This window comes from Salvelinus alpinus, chromosome 30, assembly GCF_045679555.1.
Source record: "Salvelinus alpinus chromosome 30, SLU_Salpinus.1, whole genome shotgun sequence".
NCBI lineage: Eukaryota > Metazoa > Chordata > Actinopteri > Salmoniformes > Salmonidae > Salvelinus > Salvelinus alpinus.
In genome coordinates, this window is record NC_092115.1 from 37,717,110 (window position 1) to 37,729,555 (window position 12,446).

The following is a 12,446-nucleotide window of genomic DNA, read 5'->3' on the forward strand; positions in this document are numbered from 1 at the left end:
TGTGTATTGTCTAGGAGGTTTTGTAGAGTTCATGGGGTTGTGTTCAGTGTAGGTGTTTATGTAAGTCTATGGTTGCCTGGATTGGTTCTCAATTAGAGACAGCTGTCTATCGTTGTCTCTGATTGAGAGTCATATTTAGGCAGCCATAGGCATTAGGTAGGTTGTGGGTAATTGTCTATGTCTTGACGTTAGTTGCTTGTGTCTGCACTTTCGTATTATAGCTTCACGGTCGTTTTGTTGTTTTGTCTACTTTGTATTAGTGTTCGTTTCATCTTCTAATAAAAGAAGATGTATTTATATCACGCTGCGCCTTGGTCCTCTCTTTCACATAATGACGATCGTGACAATTGCTTTCGCTGTAAAGCATATTTTCAAAATGTGACATGATAGGTGGATTAACAACAAGCAAAGCTGTGTTTTGGTATATTTCACTTGTGATTTCATGATTATAAATATTTTTGGCGCTCTGCAATTCAGCGGTTGTTTACGAAAATTATCCCGCTAAAGGGATCCGTGCGTCAAGAGGTTAACTTGGTATTTCATTACTTTCACAGAATGTTTCCTAAAAGGTCAAACATGGTTCGAGGCAGTGGTGTAAAGTACTTAATAAGTAAAAATACTTTAAAGTACTACTTAAGTCGTTTTTTGGGGTATCTGTACTTTAATTTACTATTTCTATTTTTGACAACTTTTACTTCACTACATTCCTAAAGAAAATATTTTACTTTTTACTCCATAGATTTTCCCTGACAACACAAAGTACTCCTTACATTTTGAATGCTTAGCAGCACAGGAAAATTCACGCACTTATCAAGAGAACAAGTTGTCCTCCCTTCTGCCTATGTTCTGGCGGACTCACTAAACACATGCATCTTTTATAAATAATGTCTGAGTGTTGGAGTGTGAATCTGGCTATCCGTATGTTTTAAAAACAAGAACATGGTGCCGTCCGCTTTGCCTAATATAAGGAATTTTATACTTAAGTATATTTTAGCAATTACATTTACTTTTGATACTTAAGTATATTTTTTGGCCCTTCCTCTGACACCGCCTGGTATAGAGGTCCTGGATAGCAGGAAGCTTGGCCCCAGTGATGTACTGGGCCGGGCCGTACGCACTACCCTCTGTAGAGCCTTGTGGTTGGAGGCCGAGCAGTTGCCATACCAGGCGGTGATGCAACCAGTCAGGATGCTCTCGATGGTGCAGCTGTAGAACTTCTTGAGGATCTGAGGACCCATGCCAAAACTGAAGGGGAATAGGCGTTGTCGTGCCATCTTCACGACTGTCTTGGTGTGTTTGGACCATGATAGTTTTTTGGTGATGTGGACAGCAAGGAACTTGAAGCTCTCAACCTGCTCCACTACAGCCCAATCGATGAGAAGGGGGGCGTGCTCGGTCCTCCCTTTTCTGTAGTCCACAATAATCTCCTTTGTCTTGATCATGTTGAGGGAGAGGTTGTTATCCTGGTACCACACAGCCAGGTCTCTGACCTCCTCCCTATAGGCTGTCTCATCGTTGTCAGTGATCAGGCCTACCACTGTTGTGTCGTCGGAAAACTTAATGATGGTGTTAGAGTTGTGCTTGGCCATGCAGTCATGGGTGAACAGGGAGTACAGGAGGGGAATGAGATCTCACCCCTGAGGGGCCACCGTGTTGAGGGTCAGCGTGGCAGATGTGGTGTTACCTACCCTTACCACCTGGGGCAGCCCGTCAGGAGTCCAGGATCCAGTTGCAGAGGGAGGTGTTTAGTCCCAGGGTCCTTAACTTAGTGATGAGCTTTGAGGGCACTATGGTGTTGAACGCTGAGTTGTTGTCAATGAATAGCATTCTCACATATTTGTTATTTTTGTCCAGGTGGGAAAGGGCAGTGTGGAGTGCAAGATAAATTGCATCATCTGTGGATCTGTTGGGGCGGTATGCAAATTGGAGTCGGTCTAATGTTTCAGGGATAATGGTGTTGATGTGAGCCATGACCAGGCTTTCAAAGCACTTCATGGCTACAGACGTGAGTGCTACGGGTCGGTAGTCATTTAGGCAGGTTACCTTAGTGTTCTTGGGCACAGGGACTATGGTGGTCTCCTTGAAACATGTAGGTATTACAGACTCGGTCAGGGACAGGTTGAAAATGTCAGTGAAGACACTTGCCAGTTGGTCAGCACATGCTCGGAGTACACGTCCTGGTAATCCGTCTGGTCCTGCGTCCTTGTGAATGTTGACCTGTTTACCTGTTCGGTTTCGATTATTTGGGTTGAATGGTGCAACAACACAGAATAAAATAATTAATAAAAGCCCCATGATGGTAGTGACTGTCCATTACTGCTTATCACTTATTAAGCCCAGAAAAGTAGATGCACAATTGATTATGGTGCTTAATTACTACATTTTATGCACTGAACTAATGTAGAATATTGGCCTGTTGGAAACTACAACTCCCTACTACATCGCACGGTTCAGACTGGATCTGATTTATCTCTAGAGAAACTGCGCAATGTGCACATCGAGCTCACAGAAAAAAAACGAACGAAATGGAATTCAATAGCTGGAAAAATAACAGACATTTTGGTTAATCGCTCAGCACTAAAAAACATATACGTTCCGTTCTCATCATCAGCAAAACTCACTCTATCCTCTATCTTGTTAAGTGTCCGGTGTGTATGACATGAGCCGTCCCCAGCTCGGATAGAAAGTCGTTGTGTGTAAAACCAGTCTATTAATGCCAAATAATACAGTCAGTCCACCCTCAAAACACTATCTTACTAGGGATTGTTTCGTTGTGCAGTGTACTATTTATAGCTATATACGGTATTTAGCTGCTATTTATACACTTTTTCTAAAAATTACACATCAAATAGCCCAACAATGAGAAAAGAAGTAGTCAGCCTGAAGATCAATTCAGCCACTACTTATTGTTGAACTCAGCGGGTTTTGTCTGGCTAATAGCATCCACTAATGGCCTGAAATATTCAACGTCAATTCAATTCAATCAAATTCAATCCAACTTGAGAGACTCCCCTGGTCTCCTGAAGGCCTCCTTTTTTTGTGTGCAAATGATTCACCACGGACTGTTTTCTATACTGAGTATTGCCAACCCAGACAGTCTTTCCTGAGACGTTGTGCATTATACTGTATGCCCATTGCTCTGCACACATTTAAACTCAGTCTTGAAGGATGCATGCCAAGATATACCAGAGATAAAGGACTGTTGAAATTGCGACCACACAACTCAAACACCGGTTCACCAGTATGAATGAAATCGCAAACCGCTTTTTTTCGTTCAAGCCTTCAAGAACTGTTGTCCACCAAAGATGATCATCTGTTTGCATCAGTATCCAAATGACCTGTCCCCAGAGCTTCCTATACACTTCATCTCTTTCCGTAACATGCTGAGGCCGGCAATTAAGAAGAACGGGGGTTTTAATTAAAGATGTTACGGAACTGCTGTATTTGAAGCATTAGGCTCTCGGTCTGACAAGCACGTTTGAACATCTGAGTGAGCTCCACTTATTGCACATGCGCCGTCGTACCCTTGACCGATATTTGTTCACCGATATCCCCTTATACCTTCAATCATAGAAAAAGGTCTAAGGCACTTTTTCAGTCACATTCCTGACACCCAAGAAACAAACACTTAGCTTCCTAGTACATATTGACATGAAAAAAGGTATATTAATTACTTTTTAGAGTGTTACTGTCAAAATGATTGATTAAATAAATAGAAAATAGACATCGATTGCAGGCACATGGGCCCCCAGAGCTCGTGTGCCCCCCTCCCCCCACCCCTTTGGTGGGGAGTGTGTGTGTGTGAGAGAGAGAGATAGTGGGAAGCGAGTGAGGGAGGATGTAGGGCAGGACGCAGGTGTGTGCCCTCTTCTCTCTCTCTCTCTCTCTCTCTCTCTCTCTGTCTCTTTATGCAGCAAAGCCACTGATGGTGAAAGGATGACTTCTCCCTGGAGCAGGACCCTGGCCACAGTGAGTGTGACACACGTCTTTAAAGAAAGGTGTTCTCTGCTTACTGCTGCTGTCCTTCACTGACCCCTTTTCTGTTTAGCAATCTTCCTACTGTCGTTTCAGTATGCAGACTCTTGTCTTAATATTCAGTTAAGTTTCCAGCTAGGGCGTTATAGTGATTGAAGACATAATTATATAATGTCATGTAATGGTTAGGGAATTTAATAAGAGCCAATTCCCCTTGGATTATTGGTGCAAAGTGTTAAAGAAACAATCCTGGATAAATGTATGACATTATGAACATGGATACTAAGAGGATTTAATAGCAGGCCATAAATTTCTGTAATTCGGTTCAGCTGGAGGTCAATGTGTCTAAAATAATGCACAATTAGTTTATCCTTCTGTTTCCCATTAGCTACGTTTATATTGCTCGTAAATTCTCATGTGCTGCTGTCTTCGTCCCTCTTTTCACCTCATTCCATGTCTTCTCTGTCCTATATTTGGCCACTTCTGTCTCTCTTTCCTTCACTCTCTCTGTAATGTCTGCAGTGTGTTTCACACATTGGTTGAATGGGGAAAGGTACGTATTAAATATGATAGAGACACGTTCACAGTATTTTTGTCAGCAGCTGCATCCCAGTATAACGTACAGATTGAGGCGCTGTAATGATTATTTTCTCTCAGGTGGTGCAGCATCATTTACTAGCATCTCTTTAATGTACATTTATTCAAGCAGAGATATAATGTATCTGTATGGATGGATCTGCCTACAGCGTATCATCGTTATTGAATGTACATGGAGGTTGAATTTGGATTTCATTGTGCCAACATATGGAACAAATACATTTAGGCCTGATCTTTTGACACATCATATCTACAGAAGGGTGATGATAAGGTGTATTCAGAATAGATAAGAATAGAGGTGTGGAGTCTGCATGGCCACTAAAAGTATTTGTATAAATGACTGGTGTGGATGGAAAGCTCTGTATGAGCTATTTACTTTGGGCTATTTTTTTAACTTTTATTTCCATTTTAGTCATTTAGCAGACACTCTTATCTAGAGCATTTAGGGTTAAATGTCTCCCTCAATGGCACATGGATAGACTTTTTACCGGGTCGGCTCGGGGATTCGAACCAGAGACCTGTCGGTTACTGGCCCAACCGCTCTTAATCGCTAGGCTACCTGCCACCCAACAAACAACAACTTTCCAAATGTCAAGCCCTAGATAGAGTAGTTCACTTCACCCGTCAAGCTGACAAGGTGGTGTACCACAGTCACAGTCTGTTCCCAGCGGTCAGCTCGTTCCTGTTCCCTTCCTCACCTTGCATCTCATTCAGACAGACAACGCTGTGATGCTGATGAGGGGTCTGAACACTGTGTGTCAGTGCTGTTGCTGCACTGCTGCTTCCCCTGAGAGCAGATGTGATGTCTTTTTCAGTTTGTGTGACGACGTGTGCTGGCCTGTGTTGAATCTATGCTCTTAAGGTGTGCTCTCCCCAGAGAGAAAGAGAGAGAGAGAGATAGAGACAGAGTACATGTCGCCACACAAAATGACATCATGTCTGCTCTCAGGGGAAGCGGCACAGGACTGACACAGACTGTTCAGACTACCCATCAGCGTTGTGTGTCTGAACGAGATGACTTGGCCTGCCAGCCTGGTTCTGAGTCATCCCAGCCTGGTTCTGAGTCATCACAGCTGCCAGTTTAAGGGGAGGCCCAGTGAATTATGCAGGCAGGTGATTCACCAACTCAGCACCAGACAAACATAAACTATTAATAGATTAATAATAAAAGGGATATAATAACATAAATTATTAAAACATCTTATTCATCCCTCAAATCAATTTGTGTGCCTTTCTAATTATGTGCATCCCTCTTTCCCACCTTCCTCTCTCAGTCCATCCCCAACGGGAGCAGCTAGATCATACTTCTGTTTCCTCCATCCCTCTCCCACCACCATGCCGGCCATAGTGAACCTGCTCTTCAATACGGTGTCTACCAACACCACCATCTCCTTCTCCCTGGTGCTGCCTCTGGTCAGCGTCCTCTCCCTCCTGGTGGGGGTCGGAGGTCACCTACTCATGTGGCTGGTGCTGATGCGTAACCCTCGGCGACGCTCCAAACCTAGCTCCGTGCTGCTCCTCAACTTGAGCCTGGCTGACATGGGCGCCCTGCTCACCCTGCCCTGCGTCCTACTCAGCGCCAGCTCCCAGGACTGGCAGCTAGGGGGCGGTATCTGTGTGCTGCTGGGCTTCATGACCTCCCTGACGGCCGGAGTGGATATATTTAGTCTGGCAGCCTTGTCGGTGCTCAGGTACCGCATAGTGGCCCCACCTGCTAGACCGCCCGCCAGTCCCACACAAGTGTGAGTACGGAATTAAACCATTCATCTGCACACATTTAGGCCCACCTCAGCTATGTAACCTCCTCTCTCCCCCCTCTCTCAGAGCCGGCATCGTGGCAGTGATCTGGTTAGTCTCTGTCACCATGGCCCTTCCCAAGGTCACATACATCCAGTTTGACAGTGGCTGTACATGGTCTGTGGGGCGTGGCCAGTGGCTGGGCTTCCTGGTGCCAGCCTTCCTGGTCTACTACGTGGCTCCGCTCCTCTGCATTGCCCTCAACTGTGGCCTCATCATCACCCATCTCCACCGCTGCCGGGGTACGCTGACCGCAGACCGCCGCAACAAGAAGGCCACGGCGCTCCTGATTGGCTCCACACTGGTCTTCGCCATCAGCTGGCTGCCCTACTACGCCCTGGAGTTTGTCAATGTCATGTTCCCTTACGTCAGCTTCGTTGCCTCGCCTATCAGTCAACAACCCTCCTCCTCCCTCAACTCGTCCGCGTCCCTGTCCCCACCCACAGAGGGGGACACGGAGGTGTCTCTCCTCTGGGAGGTGGCATCCCTGTCGGCCATCTTGTTGGTGTGTTTGGCGCCCTGCTGGAACCCGCCCCTCTACTTCCTGTTGTCTCGCCCGGCGGTGCGTCAGCTCCGTGCCCTCCTGCCGTCGCTGAGGAAATGCTTGGGAAGCCTGCGACCACCTATCACCCCCGCGCCACCACAACGTTTTCCTCACCTCCGCCCTCTTCCTACTTTGTAACTACACACCACACCTTGCCACTCAGGCTGATCCAGTGAGATGAACACGCACGCACAAACGCACACAAGCAATTATTCAACAGATTGTGATTACATACACTCAGTGTACAAAACATTAGGAACACCTGCTCTTTCCATGACATAGACTGACCAGGTGAATCGAGGTGAAAGTTATGGTCCCTTATTGATGTCACTTGTCAAATCCACTTCAGTCAGTGTACAAGGGGAATGGGAGGAGACAGGTTAAAGCGTCATAAATGTGAAGGTGTGTCATAAAAGCAGAGGCTTAGAATCTTACAATCTTAGGTTTCGCCTTGCAAGTGTCACTTAGCAACTCATACTCCTCACACATAGAGGAATCAAATAAAATCAAATTGTATTGGTATCATACAAATGGTTAGCAGATGTTTAATGTGAGTGTAGAGAAATGCTTGTGCGTCTAGTTCCGACAGTGCAGTAATATCTAACAAGTAATCTAACAAGGAGAGACTAGGTGGGGGGCTGGCAGAGAGACGGAGAGGATAAGAAAAGGAAGAGAGCATAACCAAGACACAGATTCAAGGGTCCTGATCAAGCGGCATGTGTGTGTGTGTGTGTGTGTGTGTGTGTGTGTGTGTGTGTGTGTGTGTGTGTGTGTGTGTGTGTGTGTGTGTGTGTGTGTGTGTGTGTGTGTGTGTGTGTGTGTGTGTGTGTGTGTGTGTGTGTGTGGGGGGGGAAAAATTACATTAATGAAGGCAAAAGGGGGTGAAATATTGTTAGTGTTTCTCCCACAGAGAAAACAACAACATGATTGACAGGTGAGACCCATTTATGCCATTAGTAATTGAACAACATGGTTAATATTCTAAACATGCCTCCCAAATAGGGGAGAGTGAGGTATGTTGAGCCATTTTTTACACTCAGCATCACTACATCAATGGAAATGTAGTATTCCTTCAACAACAAAAAATACCTACATATATTTCAGAATGTTGTCTATCCCTGGAAATAATCATGTACACATAACAGTTTTAAAAACATAGCTTGCCCCAAAAATAGGGACAGGGTAAGCCTTGGGGTAAGTGGGTGATGTTGTCTTGTGACAGTGGGTGGTAGTGGTAGGCCTGGTAAGTTTCATTCTTGGAATGAGGGTGTGGTATATTGTATATCTTAAACGTACGCCTACATTCAGATATAGATGCCTCTGTTCAATATCACTTACTCTCCCATATCTTTTCCAGTTGTCTGGGACAGGGATGATGTTTCGATGTGCCAATTCGTAGGCATGTTCTCTGCATTTGAGACTACTAAGCCCATGAAACTGGTGTGCAAAATACTCGATACGTTTAAGCAATCTCAGACTCCAGGTCATCAGATAAGACCTTGTGTGCTACTCTATCGTAGCCTCTCTTTCGAAGAGGTACATGTTTTTTTTTTTTGCAGTAACTTCTTTGTGGTTGTAATATTGCAAATGGCCGCGGCAGTTTCAGAACGAAGGACGTCGTCTTCAATTGCATGCTGTGCATAATCTTAAGGGGGAAATATTGTGTTTTCATTTACAGTATAAGAGTGAAGAGCTATGAATCCAGTGTTCATGTGACTGTTCAATACGTAAACAAAAGGAAAAATAAAATGTGCCTTTGAATGTATTATTGACTAAATAAACTATTCTAAATCTGTTTGAAATGTTACTTTCGAGACTGGCTTGCACATAACACATATTTGTCATGCTTTATACATTGGAGTTCTCTCTAAACCAATCCAGGCCAGTAACCTTTTGGCCATTCCACTAGAACAGTGTTCTCTCTGGGGATTTGAACCAGCAACCCACTGTAACAGCTCATTTCCCCTCCACTCCATCTCACTTCAGGGACCTACACTGCCCAATATATAGGCATGACCTATCCAAGCACTGCATATAGAATCAACTGAAATCCCTGTGGAGCTTTCAATGAACACAGAACAAAATGGCAGTAAAGTGAGCAGTGGATTAGGAAGATATACAGCATATAGCACAGGAGGCCCCTTAATTAGGGAGGACGGGCTAGTTGCAATGGCCGGAGCGGAATCAGTGGAATGGTATCAAGTACATTAAACACACGGTTTCCATGGTTTCCAGCTGTTTGATGTCATTCCATTCACTCCATTCCATACATTATCATGAGCCGTCCTCCCCTCAGCAGCCTCCTGTGGTATAGAGAATGAGGTTGGTGTTCAGAATGAAATAAGAACTCCCCTCCTCTAGTAGCTAGGTTCTGTATTACATCATATCCACTGGTTTACTGCAGGAAATATAGACCCATAACCCCATTACTAAGCCCTATGACAGACAGGCAACACACAGAGGACAGACACACACACATAAGCACTTACACGCACACAAGCAAGAACGCGCATGCACACACAAACAGCATGTCATATAGGCTATTTGAGGGCTTTCAGTCGGCATGGTAACCTTGATGAAAGACTACCTCGACTTATGAGTGCTGATAGAAAGTGTCTTGTTTTTATCTGGAGCTTGAACAAAATCACCTGTATTTTCCAGGGACAGGAGGAGCAATCCGATCAACACGCGTGGGTCTGGTCTAATAACACAGCACAAAGGGCATCCCATCTATTTAAAGTGGCTTGGTTTGACAAACAGAGGTAATTGGATTTGAATGATAGGCAATTCATATGGAGAGACAGCAAAAGTCTGTTAACATTCATTGGGAAGTTAAAATTCATTGGGGAAGATTGGAATCACTTGAACTCCCGGCTGATTAGATAGGCTAATCGGTTGTTTTGCATCAGGCTGAGAGAGTGCGTGTGTGTGTGCGTGTGTGTGTGCGTGTGTGCATCAGTGTACGCGTGTGTGCGCTTGGCGTGCGTGTTTCAGTTGCACTGAAATTCAGTCTAACAGCGCAATGACATGGAAAACGTACTTACAAACAGGGCCAGCTCCAGGCATAAGCGACATAAGCTCAGTCGGGGTCTTACTGTTGAGAGTTAGAATAGTAGAATACACAAGGTGCAAGTTCAAAATTCGGTTGTGTATTAGCAGTTTTTCAGCAGTCACTCAATTAGCCATGTCAGCTAACAATTTCTAGATGGGTAAATTAGTCTAGCCAGTTATCTAAACTTGTTGCAATCATGGACGAATAGCGACCGGGCCCAGGGGCCCTGACCTCCAGGGGTCCCCTGTTGATTTTGTTGTCTCTCATTCAGATATCATTCATTCAATCAATAAAATGTATTTATATAGCCATTTTTACATCAGCAGATGTCACAAAGTGCTTATACAGAAACCTAGACTAAAACCCCAAACAGCAAGTAATACAAATGTAAAAGCATGGTGGCTAGGAAAAACTCCCAAGAAAGGCAGGAACCTAGGTTGAAACATAGAGAGGAACCAGGCTCTGATGGGTGGCCAGTCCTCTTCTTGCTGTGCCGGATGGAGATTATAAGAGTACACAGCCATTAAGGCCAGATTGTTCTTAAAGATGTTCAAATGTTCTTAGATGACCAGCAGGGTCAAATAATACTCAAAGTGGTTGTAGACGGTGCAACAGGTCAGCACCTCAGGAGTAAATGTCAGTTGGCTTTTCATAGCCGAGCATTCAGAGGTCGAGACAGCAGGTGCGGTAGAGAGAGAGAGAGAGAGAGGGAGAGAGGGAGAGTTGAAAACAGCAGGTCAGGGACAAGGTAGCACGTCCATTGAACAGGTCAGGTTTCCATAGCCGCAGGCAGAACAGTTGAAATTGGAGCAGCAGCACGACCAGGAGTCATCAGGCCAGGTAGTCCTGATGCATGGACCTAGGGCTCAGGTCCTCCAGGAGGGGAGGGAGAGAGGGAGAGAGGGAGGATACTTAAATTCACACAGGACACCAGATAAGACAGGAGAATTACACCAGATATAACAGACTGACCCTAGCCCCCCGACACATAGACTATTACAGCATAGATACTGTAGGCTGAGGCTGAGACGGGGGGGGGGTCCGACGATACTCCCAGACATGGCCAACCAGGCAGGATATAACCCCACTCACTTTACCAAAGAACAGACCACCAACTTAGTACCCTGAGACAAGGCTGAGTATAGTCCACAAATATCTCCTCCACCACATGAGCCCGAGGGGGCGCAAAACCAGACAGGAAGATCACATCTGTGACTCAACCCACTCAAGTGACGCACCCCTCCTAGGGACGGCATGGAAGAGCACTAGTAAGCCAGTGACTCAGCCCCCGTAATAGGGTCAGGTGCAGAGAATCCCAGTGGAGAGAGGGAGGCCGGCCAGGCAGAGAATCCCAGTGGAGAGAGGGAGGCCGGCCAGGCAGAGAATCCCAGTGGAGAGAGGGAGGCCGGCCAGGCAGAGACAGCAAGGGCGGTTCGCCGCTCCAGCGCCTTGCCGTTCACCTTCACACCCCGGGGACAGACTACACTCAATCATAGCACATACTGAAGAGATGAGTCTTCAGTAAAGACTTAAAGGTCGAAACCGAGTCTGTGTCTCTCACATGGATAGGCAGACCATTCCCCCAAAATGGAGCTCTATAGGAGAAAGCCCTGCCTCCAGCTGTTTGCTTAGAAATTCTAGGGACAATAAGCAGGCCTACTTCTTGTGACCATAGCGTACGTGTAGGTATGTACTGCAGGACCAAATCGGAGAGATAGGAAGGAGCAAGTCCATGTAATGCTTTGTAGGTTAGCAGTAAAACCTTGAAATCAGCCATATCCTTAACAGGAAGCCAGTGTAGAGAGGCTAGCACTGGAGTAATATGATTTAAAAAATTGGTTCTAGTCAAGATTCTAGCAGCCGTGTTTAGCACTAAATTAAGTTTATTTAGTGCTTTATCCGGGTAGCAAGAGAGTAAAGCATTGCAGTAGTCTAATCTAGAAGCGACAAAAGCATGGATTCACTTTTCTGCATCATCTTTGAACAAAGAGTTTCTGATTTTTGCAATGTTACGAAGATGGTAAAAAGCTGCCCTTGAAATATTCTTGATAATTTCGTCAAAGCAGAGATCAAGGTCCAGAGTAACGCCAAGGTCCTTCACAGTTTTATTTGAGACAACTGTATAACCATCCAGATGAATTGTCAGATCCAACAGCAGATCTCTTTGTTTCTTGGGACCTAGAACTAGCATCTCTGTTTTAAAAGTAAAACATCTGCATCCATCCACTTCCATAATGTTCAATCACCAATCTGAATTGTGACCACCATCCAACAAACTCACCATGAGAAAAATAGATTGGCGAGCTGGGATGAACAGAGAAAATTGCAGTCATTTCAGTTTAGTCACAAATCTGCCCAATTTGTCACTTGACCCCTCTAACCTATTTCAGCTGGAAACATGCTGTACGCTATTGATAATCCGAGCAGCCCATTAATATGGAGCAGGCAGAATTTTGTCAGGCTGAGCTTGCCGTTAATGAG

General features: G+C 45.2%; 1 protein-coding gene across 1 annotated transcript; it reads left to right on the plus strand.

The window, feature by feature from the left end:
* Positions 1 to 5,852: 5,852 nt before the first annotated feature.
* On the plus strand, positions 5,853 to 7,759 carry LOC139560340 (somatostatin receptor type 5). The gene is made up of 2 exons (XM_071377019.1): positions 5,853 to 6,314; positions 6,397 to 7,759. Exons 1-2 carry the CDS (start codon positions 5,908 to 5,910, stop codon positions 7,049 to 7,051), a joined length of 1,062 nt encoding a protein of 353 aa, XP_071233120.1. The 5' UTR covers positions 5,853 to 5,907; the 3' UTR covers positions 7,052 to 7,759.
* The last annotated feature ends 4,687 nt before the right edge of the window (positions 7,760 to 12,446 follow it).

Coding starts and splice junctions, on each gene's coding strand:
- LOC139560340 (XM_071377019.1), top strand. CDS start 5,908: ATGCCGGCCATAGTGAACCTGCTCTTCAATACGGTGTCTACCAACACC. Junction 6,315..6,396: donor CCCGCCAGTCCCACACAAGT/GTGAGTACGGAA, acceptor CCCCTCTCTCAG/AGCCGGCATCGTGGCAGTGA.